At 39.4% G+C, this 13526-nt stretch overlaps 1 protein-coding gene across 1 annotated transcript in view; it reads left to right on the top strand.

Moving 5' to 3' along the window:
• The window catches only part of nell2a (neural EGFL like 2a), a 123827-nt gene that overhangs the window by 71068 nt on the left and 39233 nt on the right, over positions 1-13526 (top strand). The window contains 1 exon segment of the mRNA XM_081356843.1: positions 8960-9085. Within this exon segment, the coding sequence (XP_081212969.1) occupies positions 8960-9085 (126 nt within the window).

The following is a 13526-nucleotide window of genomic DNA, read 5'->3' as shown; positions in this document are numbered from 1 at the left end:
GCTCTGGTTTAATGGCTTGTAATACCGTGGCTTAGATCGTTTATCTTGGCTGTTTATTCCATGCCTGACTTGTTTACTCCTGTCAAGATCCTCGTCCACATTTACTCTGAAGCAGACCGTGTGTCTCCGTCAGCCCTGATTCATGAGCACTTAGCTGTGATTGATTTCCCTTTGCTGCGGAGAACACAGGACAAAAACCCCAAAAAGAAGATGGATTTCCTTCTATTTCGTTATCTCTCACACAAACGACGGCACATTCAACCCGGGCTCCTCCAATGCTAATGTGATGAAGAGGAAAACCGGAGTAAAGGTGCTCTATCGGCTGCAGCCATCAGTGACGAACAAAAGGAAAACCAGAGTGAAGACGCTCTATAGACCACAGTCATCAGTGATGAACAAGGAAAACCGGAGTGAAGACGCTCTATAGACCACAGTCATCAGTGATGAACAAGGAAAACCGGAGTGAAGACGCTCTATAGACCACAGCCATCAGTGATGAACAAAAGGAAAACCAGAGTGAAGATGCTCTATAGACCACAGTCATCAGTGACGAGTGACTGAAACAAAAGGAAATCAGGAGTGAAGACGCTCTATAGACCACAGCAGTGTTGGGGAAGTTACTTTTAAAAAGTAGTGTTTGCTCGTTACTCGTTACTTTTTAAAAAAGTAATCCGTTACTTTACTTAGTTACCCCATTTGGAAAGTAACTTTTTACGTTACTCGTTACTATTACGTTACTTTTATGTTGCTTGACTTTGGGCAGAACCCAATATCTGTTCCTAAATATGTAGACATAAAGTTATACAATGGAGGACATAACAGGTAATTATTTTGTGCTCTTTATTATAAAAAATAGTATCAATTTCGAAAGAAAAAAAGTCCTTCTCATTGGCGCTGCTGTGTGCGGCAACTTTTATCCTCAGCCAGCTCTGCATCATGGGGTAGAGTGCGACACTCCGCGATGAGCAGCGCGCCAGCACCACTTCTCTCCGCTCCGCTTCCCCTATCCACCGAACTTTAAATTTCGGCAACAGCCAATAAAGCGCTCCTGCTCTCTAACACTGGTGCGAATCGCTCTTTAGACCACAGCCATCAGTGATGAGTGACTGAAACAAAAGGAAATCAGGAGTTAAAACGCTCTATAGACCACAGCCATCAGTGACGAACAAAAGGAAATCAGGAGTGAAGACGCTCTATTGGCCACAGTCATCAGTGATAAACAAAAGGAAAACAGGAGTGAAGACGCTCTATAGACCACAGCCATCAGTGACGAGTGACTGAAACAAAAGGAAATCAGGAGTTAAAACGCTCTATAGACCACAGTCATCAGTGATGAACAAAATGAAAACCAGAGTGAAGACGCTCTATAGACAACAGTCATCAGTGACGAACAAAAGGAAAACCAGAGTGAAGACGCTCTATAGACCACAGTCATCAGTGACGAACAAAAGGAAAACCAGAGTGAAGACGCTCTATAGACTACAGTCATCAGTGACGAACAAAAGGAAAACCAGAGTGAAGACGCTCTATAGACCACAGCCATCAGTGACGAACAAAAGGAAATCAGGAGTGAAGACGCTCTATTGGCCACAGTCATCAGTGATAAACAAAAGGAAAACAGGAGTGAAGACGCTCTATAGACCACAGCCATCAGTGACGAGTGACTGAAACAAAAGGAAATCAGGAGTGAAAACGCTCTATAGACCACAGTCATCAGTGACGAACAAAAGGAAAACCAGAGTGAAGACGCTCTATAGACCACAGTCATCAGTGATGAACAAAATGAAAACCAGAGTGAAGACGCTCTATAGACCACAGCCATCAGTGACGAACAAAAGGAAAACTAGAGTGAAGACGCTCTATAGACCACAGCCATCAGTGACGAACAAAAGGAAATCAGGAGTGAAGACGCTCTATTGGCCACAGTCATCAGTGATAAACAAAAGGAAAACAGGAGTGAAGACGCTCTATAGACCACAGCCGTCAGTGACGAGTGACTGAAACAAAAGGAAATCAGGAGTGAAGACGCTCTATAGACCACAGACATCTGTGATGAACAAAAGGAAAACCGGAGTGTTGACGCTCTATAGATCACAGTCATCAGTGATGAACAAAAGGAAAACCAGAGTGAAGACGCTCTATAGACCACAGTCATCAGTGACGAACAAAAGGAAATCAGGAGTGAAGACGCTCTATCGGCCGCAGCCATCAGTGATGAACAAAAGGAAAACCGGAGTGAAGACGCTCTATAGACCACAGCCATCAGTGACGAACAAAAGGAAATCAGGAGTGAAGACGCTCTATTGGCCACAGTCATCAGTGATAAACAAAAGGAAAACAGGAGTGAAGACGCTCTATAGACCACAGCTATCAGTGACGAGTGACTGAAACAAAAGGAAATCAGGAGTGAAAACGCTCTATAGACCACAGTCATCAGTGACGAACAAAATGAAAACCAGAGTGAAGACGCTCTATAGACCACAGTCATCAGTGACGAACAAAATGAAAACCAGAGTGAAGACGCTCTATAGACCACAGCCATCAGTGATGAACAAAAGGAAAACCGGAGTGAAGACGCTCTATAGACCACAGTCATCAGTGACGAACAAAATGAAAACCAGAGTGAAGACGCTCTATAGACCACAGTCATCAGTGACGAACAAAAGGAAAACAGGAGTGAAGACGCTCTATAGACCACAGTCATCAGTGACGAACAAAAGGAAAACAGGAGTGAAGACGCTCTATAGACCACAGTCATCAGTGACGAACAAAAGGAAAACAGGAGTGAAGACGCTCTATAGACCACAGCCATCAGTGACGAACAAAAGGAAAACCGGAGTGAAGACGCTCTATAGACCACATCCATCAGTGACGAGTGACTGAAACAAAATGAAATCAGGAGTGAAGACGCTCTATAGACTACAGACATCTGTGATGAACAAAAGGAAAACCGGAGTGTTGACGCTCTATAGACCACAGTCATCAGTGACGAACAAAAGGAAAACAGGAGTGAAGACGCTCTATAGACCACAGCCATCAGTGACGAGTGACTGAAACAAAAGGAAATCAGGAGTGAAAACGCTCTATAGACCACAGTCATCAGTGACGAACAAAATGAAAACCAGAGTGAAGACGCTCTATAGACCACAGTCATCAGTGACGAACAAAATGAAAACCAGAGTGAAGACGCTCTATAGACCACAGCCATCAGTGATGAACAAAAGGAAAACCAGAGTGAAGACGCTCTATAGACCACAGCCATCAGTGATGAACAAAAGGAAAACCGGAGTGAAGACGCTCTATAGACCACAGTCATCAGTGACGAACAAAATGAAAACCAGAGTGAAGACGCTCTATAGACCACAGTCATCAGTGACGAACAAAATGAAAACCAGAGTGAAGACGCTCTATAGACCACAGCCATCAGTGATGAACAAAAGGAAAACCAGAGTGAAGACGCTCTATAGACCACAGCCATCAGTGATGAACAAAAGGAAAACCGGAGTGAAGATGCTCTATAGACCACAGTCATCAGTGACGAACAAAATGAAAACCAGAGTGAAGACGCTCTATAGACCACAGTCATCAGTGACGAACAAAATGAAAACCAGAGTGAAGACGCTCTATAGACCACACCCATCAGTGATGAACAAAAGGAAAACCGGAGTGAAGACGCTCTATAGACCACAGTCATCAGTGACGAACAAAATGAAAACCAGAGTGAAGACGCTCTATAGACCACAGTCATCAGTGACGAACAAAAGGAAAACCAGAGTGAAGACGCTCTATAGACCACAGCCATCAGTGACGAACAAAAGGAAAACCGGAGTGAAGACGCTCTATAGACCACATCCATCAGTGACGAGTGACTGAAACAAAATGAAATCAGGAGTGAAGACGCTCTATAGACCACAGACATCAGTGACGAACAAAAGGAAAACCAGAGTGAAGACGCTCTATAGACCACAGCCATCAGTGACGAGTGACTGAAACAAAAGGAAATCAGGAGTGAAGACGCTCTATAGACCACAGACATCTGTGATGAACAAAAGGAAAACCAGAGTGAAGACACTCTATAGACCACAGCCATCAGTGACGAACAAAAGGAAAACCAGAGTGAAGACGCTCTATAGACCAAAGTCATCAGTGACGAACAAAAGGAAATCAGGAGTGAAGACGCTCTATCGGCCGCAGCCATCAGTGATGAACAAAAGGAAAACCGGAGTGAAGACGCTCTATAGACCACAGCCATCAGTGACGAACAAAAGGAAATCAGGAGTGAAGACGCTCTATCGGCCGCAGCCATCAGTGATGAACAAAAGGAAAACCGGAGTGAAGACGCTCTATAGACCACAGCCATCAGTGACGAACAAAAGGAAAACCGGAGTGAAGACGCTCTATAGACCACAGCCATCAGTGACGAGTGACTGAAACAAAAGGAAATCAGGAGTGAAGACGCTCTATAGACCACAGACATCTGTGATGAACAAAAGGAAAACCGGAGTGTTGATGCTCTATAGACCACAGTCATCAGTGACGAACAAAAGGAAAACCGGAGTGAAGACGCTTTATAGACCACAGCCATCAGTGACGAGTGACTGAAACAAAAGGAAATCAGGAGTGAAGACGCTCTATAGACCACAGACATCTGTGATGAACAAAAGGAAAACCAGAGTGAAGACACTCTATAGACCACAGCCATCAGTGACGAACAAAAGGAAAACCAGAGTGAAGACGCTCAATAGACCACAGTCATCAGTGACGAACAAAAGGAAATCAGGAGTGAAGACGCTCTATCGGCCGCAGCCATCAGTGATGAACAAAAGGAAAACCGGAGTGAAGACGCTCTATAGACCACAGCCATCAGTGACGAACAAAAGGAAATCAGGAGTGAAGACGCTCTATCGGCCGCAGCTATCAGTGATGAACAAAAGGAAAACCAGAGTGAAGACGCTCTATAGACCACAGACATCAGTGATGAACAAAAGGAAATCAGGAGTGAAGACGCTCTATCGGCCGCAGACATCAGTGATGAACAAAAGGAAATCAGGAGTGAAGACGCTCTATAGCAGACGTTCTCAACCCTGGTCCTGGAGGGCCACTTTCCTGCAGAGTTTAGCTCCAACCCTAATCAAACACATCTGAACCAACTAATTAAGCTCTTCAGGATTATGAGATAACTACAGACAGGTGAGTTTGATCAAGGTTTGAGCTAAACTCTGCAGGAAAGTGGCCCTCGAGGACCAGGGTTGAGAACGCCTGCTCTATAGACCACAGCCAACAGTGACGAACAAAAGGAAATCAGGAGTGAAGACGCTCTATAGACCACAGCCATCAGTGACGAACAAAAGGAAATCAGGAGTGAAGACGCTCTATCGGCCGCAGCCATCAGTGATGAACAAAAGGAAAACCGAAGTGAAGACGCTCTATAGACCACAGTCATCAGTGATGAACAAAAGGAAAACCAGAGTGAAGACGCTCTATAGACCACAGCCATCAGTGATGAACAAAAGGAAAACCGGAGTGAAGACGCTCTATAGACCACAGTAATCAGTGACGAGTGACTGAAACAAAAGGAAATCAGGAGTGAAGACACTCTATAGACCACAGCCGGAGTGAAGACGCTCTATAGACCACAGCCATCAGTGACGAACAAAAGGAAAAACCCCAAAAACCCATTTGTTCAGAAGCTCTTGGAATGGAATCTATCCAGTCCGCACCACACAGAACCTCAAGTTTAATTACACATCAAACTCACTACAATTAAGTAATTTATGTTTGTCTCTTATCCAATTCTCAGGGCCATTTAAGTTCAGTTTAGAATCAAAAGGAGGAATACAGTGCAATCAACGGACATACAGTTGATACAGTTATAAATAGAATGAAAAGAGTAATAAGATAAATAAATAAACTTTCATATGGCAAAACACTGGTGTATCATATTTTGCACAGCTGCTTGTTTTACTGTGAGATTTCCCCATGTGGATTGCACTATGTCTGTGGTGTTCTTTCAACGCGGCCCAAAAAACGCAGCACAGGTACCGGTATCAAGGTCGTTAAAAACTAGTGAAAAACTAGTCTAACTAGTCTAAATTAAGTTACTGACCTATAACAGTTAGAGTTGAGTAAAGGTGGTTTGATTCAGGCGTGTGTATTTTGTAGGCAATGGATGTGAGTTCTTTCGTTACTGTGGGATGATAATTCCTGGTTATTCCTTGAAATAACAGAGGAGGTTCTTTAACTAAACGAGTTACAGAAGAGAAGCAGCTGAGGTTATGCTGAAGGACGCAAGTTCGAAGTAAATCAGGTTAAAGTTTCATTTGAAGTCCTGAGCCATAAAGCCACTCTGAATTCATCACAAATGCAGCAGTTCGGCTGGTGAAAATTCATAAGGCTTTTTATTAGATCTGTAAGTCTATGAGATTTGATTTAATACCTTTTATTTGATCTGGCTGCGATAAATTCAAGGAGTCATGACACATGAGCAGGGCGATCACTCTGCCCTCCGTTTCCTCCAAACTTTTCCCAGAAATGTCAAGGTTTTCATCTTCCCCTAGTGGCGCATAATGCCTTTTAAAAAGTCATAGAATTCATAATACGGACTCTTGAATCTAGGACAAAAGTCCTTGATTTTTGCACATCTTTCAGTAATTTTAATTTAAAGAATGGCGGGTTGTTAACTTGATGAATAAATGAAAGCAGCCTTTTCCATTCAGAGGAAAAATAAAAAAATTCAGCTATATAAGCAGCCAGTGTTGCCAGATTCAAGGTGTTTAATGCAAAGAGTTAAACTTTAAACATCTTGATAAAACTAACAAGCATGTTGCACACGATGATTTATAGTTTTAACGCAAACTAATCAAACTGATTCACTGAAACAAAAAATTGATGGAATCAAAACAACTGATTCACAGAAATGATTCAAACATCTGAAATCTTTAAGAATTTTAAGTTCAGAGACGTTAATATATATAAAAAGTTTATAGTCACAGGTGTGAAAGTGGCATTAAAATCTTTGCTTCTGCAAATATTGCAAATATGCACTATCATTTTATGTACACTGTAAAAATTTTTTTTTATTTAAGTTGTAAATAAAAATTATTGGAAAACGTTTCACAAGAAAATACTGTAGTTAAGATTTTTACATTTAATTCAATGTTAGTTGCCATTGTAATTATTTGTGAAATTTACTAGCAACTTCTGAGTAAAAATCAGTGTATTGTTTTTAATACATTTTATTTTGTACTTTTTATTGTTATTTTTATGGCTCTTTTATGATTATTTTTAAGTTACTTTTTCTGTAAAGCACTTTTGAATTATCATTTAATTTATTTGTTTTTAATACATTTTTATATTAATTTTTAATCAAGTTTTTTTATTACTTTTTGTCATTACTTTTATTTCTTATGATTATTTTAAATACTTTTTATTGAAAGCACATTGGCCCTCATTTATCAAAAGTGCGTACACCAAATTTCCAGCGTACACCTGGCGTACACCCAAAACCACGTTGACTTTGAGATTTATCAATATGGACGTTGGCGTACGGCACGCTCAAATCCTACGCCAGCTCAGGAGGTGGTGTACGCACGTTTTGAGTGCGGGAATGCGCAAAAAAACAATTCCTAACACCACAAAACGCACTGACAAACTAAAAGATATAATATAATATGACCCACTGTAAAAAAACAACAACATAGTAATTATAAACTTCAGTGTTTATTTTTGTGCAACATGGACTTCAATGTTTAATTTGTGTGACTTTACCAAAGCACTTGAATTGTAGGCATATGTATTCCTTAAGTTGCGAGCCTGTGCGCTTTACCTGACGTTTCGAGCCTTGTTTATACTTTCGCCTGGCTCCGCAGCGCGAGTCTCCGCAGACTGCGCGCGCACCTCCCCAAACGGACGAGGCGTTTATACTCGACGCGCTCGCCGTTGTACTATTCTTTGAAACGATGGTTAGGCCAGGGTTAGGCCCGGCAGGTATGCACGGATTGGGTTTAGTAATGAAAGGCTTTCAATGACCAAAAAAATAATTCAGACTGACAAAATAATAAAAATGCCATTCTTCTTCTTTTAAATAATAATAATAATACAAATAATAATAACGACATTCTTCTTCTAAATAACAATAAGCGTCATTAATAATAAAAATCTAGAAATCAATTTTGTTTCTTTCCACTTCCCTGGTTTCGCTTTCTCTTTCTCAAAGAAGTTTCTCTTTAATTTGCCGTCTTCCGTGTGTCCATGGCGTAAAATGAGGGCGTGGGGGGAGCGGAGACTTGAATATATAGGGCGTGTTATTCTAATGACGATCGATTTCAGCCGCGGCATTTATCAAGGGCAGGTATTGCGTACACCAGAATTTCAAAGGTACGCACAGCTTCATAAATCAGGCGATGAGAAGAGTGTAAGCATAATCTTACGCCATAATATACGCCCGTTTCTACGCAAGATTGATAAATGAGGGCCATTGTATATCATTTATTTTGTTTATTTTGTTACATTTCTTATGCAACTTTATGATTATTTTTTAAATACATAACTCTTTGAATAATCTTTTCTTTTCATTAGTTTTTAATACATTTTATAAAAAATGATACATTTTAATGTTTTTTTTATTTCTTATACATCCTTTATGATTTTTACAATTTGATGTTTTTATTTGTTTAGAATAAATAAATAAATATTTATTTCTTACTTTTTTGTAATTTTTATGTCTTATGCACTTTTATGATTCTTTTTAAAATCCTTTTTAAGTAAAGCTCTTTGAATTACTATTGCGTATGAAATGTGCTATATAAATACACTTGCCTTGGCAAATATTGAATATCTGGTAAATATTTGATATCTGGGCCCCATCATGGTAAACGTATTTGACTGGCGGCTTCAAGCGAGCAGCGTTTCGATCATGCTGAAGTCTTGACTCCTCTGCTCATCCTCTGTGTTTGTGCAGATATCGACGAGTGTGTGGAGGGGAGGCACTACTGCCGCGAGAACACACAGTGTGTGAACACCGCCGGCTCCTTCATGTGCATCTGCCACACCGGATTCATCCGTATCGATGATTACTCCTGTACAGGTGAGAAAGTCAAATCAATCTCGGCCTTCACATGTTCATCATCAATGTCATCAAATTCACCTTTGATACAGCGGCTGGTTAAACGCTTGAGGATCCCAGAAACATTTAATCACACTATCCACACGAGATGATGCCAGTCAATCACAATGAAGTATTTTGTTTTGTCTCATTACAAATACACAAACGGAGAGGAAGCACTTCAGCCAAAATCCTGCAACAAAGGCTAATCAATTTCAATCATGGTATTTGTGCTGTTGCAGGCTTCTAATTCTATTCACTTACCTGTTCTATTAGATAAATGAAATTGTCACAACACTGAGACTCGACCAATCACATGATATGGAGTCAAGCCAAACTAACCAATCACAGGGCAAAACAAAGTGCAAAATGCATCATTTGACTTAACATTCACATATACACTGAAAAAAATTCTTAATGAGAATTAATTAGTTTAAACAACATTTTAAATATATATATAAATATATATATATTTCAATTACTTAAATAATTGTTCTTTTTATATAAATAATTTGTTAATGAGAATGTTTAAAGGAAATACTCCACCGTATTTTCATATTAAACTATGTTATTCCCTTAACTAAGACGAGTTGATACATACCTCTCTCGTCTCATTGCGTGCACTAAATCCGCCACACAATATAGTTATCCATTTTACACGCTTAGAAAAGCGCAACGTTTTGTTTTGTGTCACCGTCCTAGGTCGAGTTGCACTTCTCGAGTAACTGTATTTAAATAGGGAAAACGTCAAGGTGTTTTGTTGCTTCTCTGCTTGGCACCTATTGAATGAACTGGGCTAAGCTAAGTGCTAAAAAAAGTTTCGCGCAAGACAGAGCGATTTAGTGCACGCACTGAGACGAGAGAGGTATGTATCAACTCGTCTTAGTTAAGGGAATAACATAGTTTAATATGAAAATACGGTGGAGTATTCCTTTAATTGTTTAAACCAATGACTTAAATAGTTGGATTATATATATATATAGTCGTATATATATGTAGTCATGTTTATTTAAATGTTTACTATAAGTATTTATATGTATATATAATATTTTTATTAGAATTAATTATTCTATTTATTCAGTGAAACATTTAAATGTTTTTTTTATTGTATGTACTTGTTATATAGTTATATGTTATATATATATATATATATATATATATATATATATATATATATATATATATATATATATATATATATATATATATATATATATATTTATTATATAATATATACTGGATATTAAATTATTCAGTGAAAATAAATGGAAAATTAATTTCTTTAATAGCTTAATTATTCATTGTCATGTCACTGCACATAAATGTTCTCTATAGACTAAATGCAGGCTGTCAATCAATAATAAATCAATATGAATGAGTATTAAGCTTTGCAGTATTATTTCTAGTAGCTCCTCGCAGGTTGTCACAGGTATCTTGCCAAAAGAATACAGCATGATATGCTGACATAGAGGATGTGCCCTGCTGGTGTTTTTGCTGCTGAAACAGCGAATCTGAACCCTGTGAGTCAACCAGTCACTTCATATTTCCAGTTTCAATATGGACTATCATCGTTGGAATTATTTTATAGTGTTTACTGTTGCTCTTCCACTAATTGCCCAGCAGTTACAGAAAGTGTGTGCTTTTAGACGTCGTATATCATTTCGGTTTATGGATTATTGGGACTCCAGCACTTCCTGTTTCATTATAATACATCAAACTAATACAAAGCCCAGCCAATTAGGTTCATTCAAGCACAGCGTCTCTCAGTTGTACATAAAAAAACTGCAGTATGATAATGTTCAGGAGGCGTTTGGAGCCTTTGTGCACACAGAAAAATGTCTTTATTATGATAGTCTAGATTCATCTTTGTGCAACATTAAGTGCTCCATGTCCTTCAAGGTTTTAAACAGTCTCTGAAAATAAAAACAGCATTTATAGTGCCGCACGCACTATATCTCTCTCCTCCGTGGAATTATTGATCGACTGCGGTGGAGAGCGTCCCAAAGCGCCGCTCTGTATTCTCACCAAAACTGATAAACACTTTCAGAGTTTAATTCCTTGCATCCCCCCAGAGATGAATATGAGAGTACAGATGGATTACATTCTTTTGCACAGATCGATATTAAAATGTCTGTGAGATACAAGAGCCCGACATTCCCAGAATCCATCAGTTGGTATGATTAAGTTGACTCCCTGCTGGAATGATTCTCTGGTCACAGTCAAGCGTTTGTCAGCCTCACGTCGACTTACTGTAATCACAGTCTCTGTGTGCGCAGAGATACGAGACCCCTCGACGCTGTTGCTTATGAAAGGAAAAGTCCATAAAGCGCCTTATAGAAGCACACTGAGAATACATGCTCTTAATTGCAGGAAGATGCTTACCCTGAAAATGGTTTGTTTAGTCAGAGATCAGAGACACATGCTTGTGCTTTCCAAATGTCAGGACTTCCTGTTTGCATGAAAAATTATCCGTGGGGAGTGTTGGGAAGGTTTTTTTTTTTTTTTCAGGAATACATATAGAAATTTTACAAAATACACATATCAACCAATCTGTTAACCTTTCTCTCGTCCCCCCACTCTCCTCTCTGTTTGGAAAAAGTTGTGACAGTCACACTAGCAATTAGAGCTGCTGACCACATATTAATGCCTTAGCAATCACCCAGAACACCCTATTAATGATATAGCAACACATTAACACCCTAGCAACCATCCAGACCACCTTATCAATGATTTAGCAACACGTTAACACCCTAGCAACCACCCAGACCACCCCATCAATGATATAGCAGCACATTAACACCCTAGCAACCACCCAGACCACCATATAAATTATATAGCAACACATTAACATCCTAGCAACCATCCAGACCACCCTATCAATGATATAGCAACACGTTAACACCCTATCAACCACCCAGACCACCCTATCAATGATATAGCAACACATTAACACCCTAGCAACCATCCAGACCACCCTATCAATGATATAGCAACACGTTAATAACCTAGCATTGTTCTAGCAACTACCAAGAACACCTTAGCAATGAAACAGCAACATAATAATGCCCTTGTAAGCATTCAAAACAACAATATTGCAAGATGATATCCCCATCAACCGCTTATCGATGCCCTAGCAACCACCTAGAATACCCTAGCAACCACCTAGAATACCCTAGTAACGATATAGTAAAATGCTGACAAGCACTTAAAGCTGCTATGTTTTTATACCTGCACCTTTAGCAGCACTAAACAGAAGCGGCAGCCTGCTAGAGCACTGTGCCAAGAATTGAATCAAGGTCGCAGGGAATGTGTGGACAAATGTACCTTGAATGCACAATTAAATATTTTGGATAAAAGCATGTACCAAATGCATCATAAATAATGAACCCGTCTGACACTGATATTCCTGTCCCAAAAAACACACCAATGACGAAATGGCTGCATCAGGACGCTCAGACAAACAGATTGCATGTAAATAAAATACTATTTTCCCAGTTTTGTGTTGCCAGGGTGTTTCATTATGTAAAAAGCTGCTTTGGAAGATATTCTGGGTATATTCACTCATCTGTATTGGTTTCTCTGTCCTAGCAGATTCTATTGTTTCAGAGCGAACTGGTGCCAGAATCCGCTACACTCTGCCAAGTTCTATGTCAACACCATCCACGATAACACCGCTTCCAACTAAAGTCCTTAACTAGTTTAACCGATAACACCGCTTCCAACCAAAGTCCTTAACTAGTTTAATTGATAACACTGCTTCCAACCAGTTTAACCGATAACATTGCTTCCAACAAAAGATCTTAACTAGTTTAACCGATAACATCGCTCCTAACAAAAGATCTTAACTAGTTTTACCGATAACACCGCTTCCAAAAGATCTTAACTACTTTAACCGATAACACCGCTTCCAACCAAAGATCTTAACTAGTTTAACCGATAACACCGCTTCCAACGAAAGATCTTAACTAGTTTAACCAATAACATCGCTTCCAACGAAAGATCTTAACTAGTTTAACCGATAACAATGCTTCCAACAAAAGTTCTTAACTAGTTTAACTGATAACACTGCTTTAAAGAAAATATCTGAACTAGTTTAACTGATAACACTGCTTCCAACCAAAGATTTTAACTAGTTTAACCGATAACAACGCTTGCGACAAAAATCCTTAACTAGTTTTACTGATAACAAAGCTTGCGACAAAAATCCTTAATTAGTTTAACCAATAACACTGGAGCAGCTGTAATTCCGAAGTAGTTTAACCAGAATAACTTCCTAGGTCAACCAGCATCAAAGCAGGATAAACCATAATGTGAACTCAAGCTGTCAGCTCCAGCACAGCAAATCAAAAGCAAACAGATTGCAATTTCATTTGATGCATGTGAATAAAAGACTATTTTCCCTAGTTTTGTGTTGCCAGGGTGT

The sequence above is a fragment of the Scardinius erythrophthalmus genome (assembly GCF_964197995.2).
Source record: "Scardinius erythrophthalmus genome assembly, chromosome: 24".
NCBI classification, from domain to species: Eukaryota; Metazoa; Chordata; class Actinopteri; order Cypriniformes; family Leuciscidae; genus Scardinius; species Scardinius erythrophthalmus.
The sequence above is the reverse complement of the archived record's forward strand: the minus strand, read 5'-3'. Positions and strand labels throughout refer to the sequence as shown.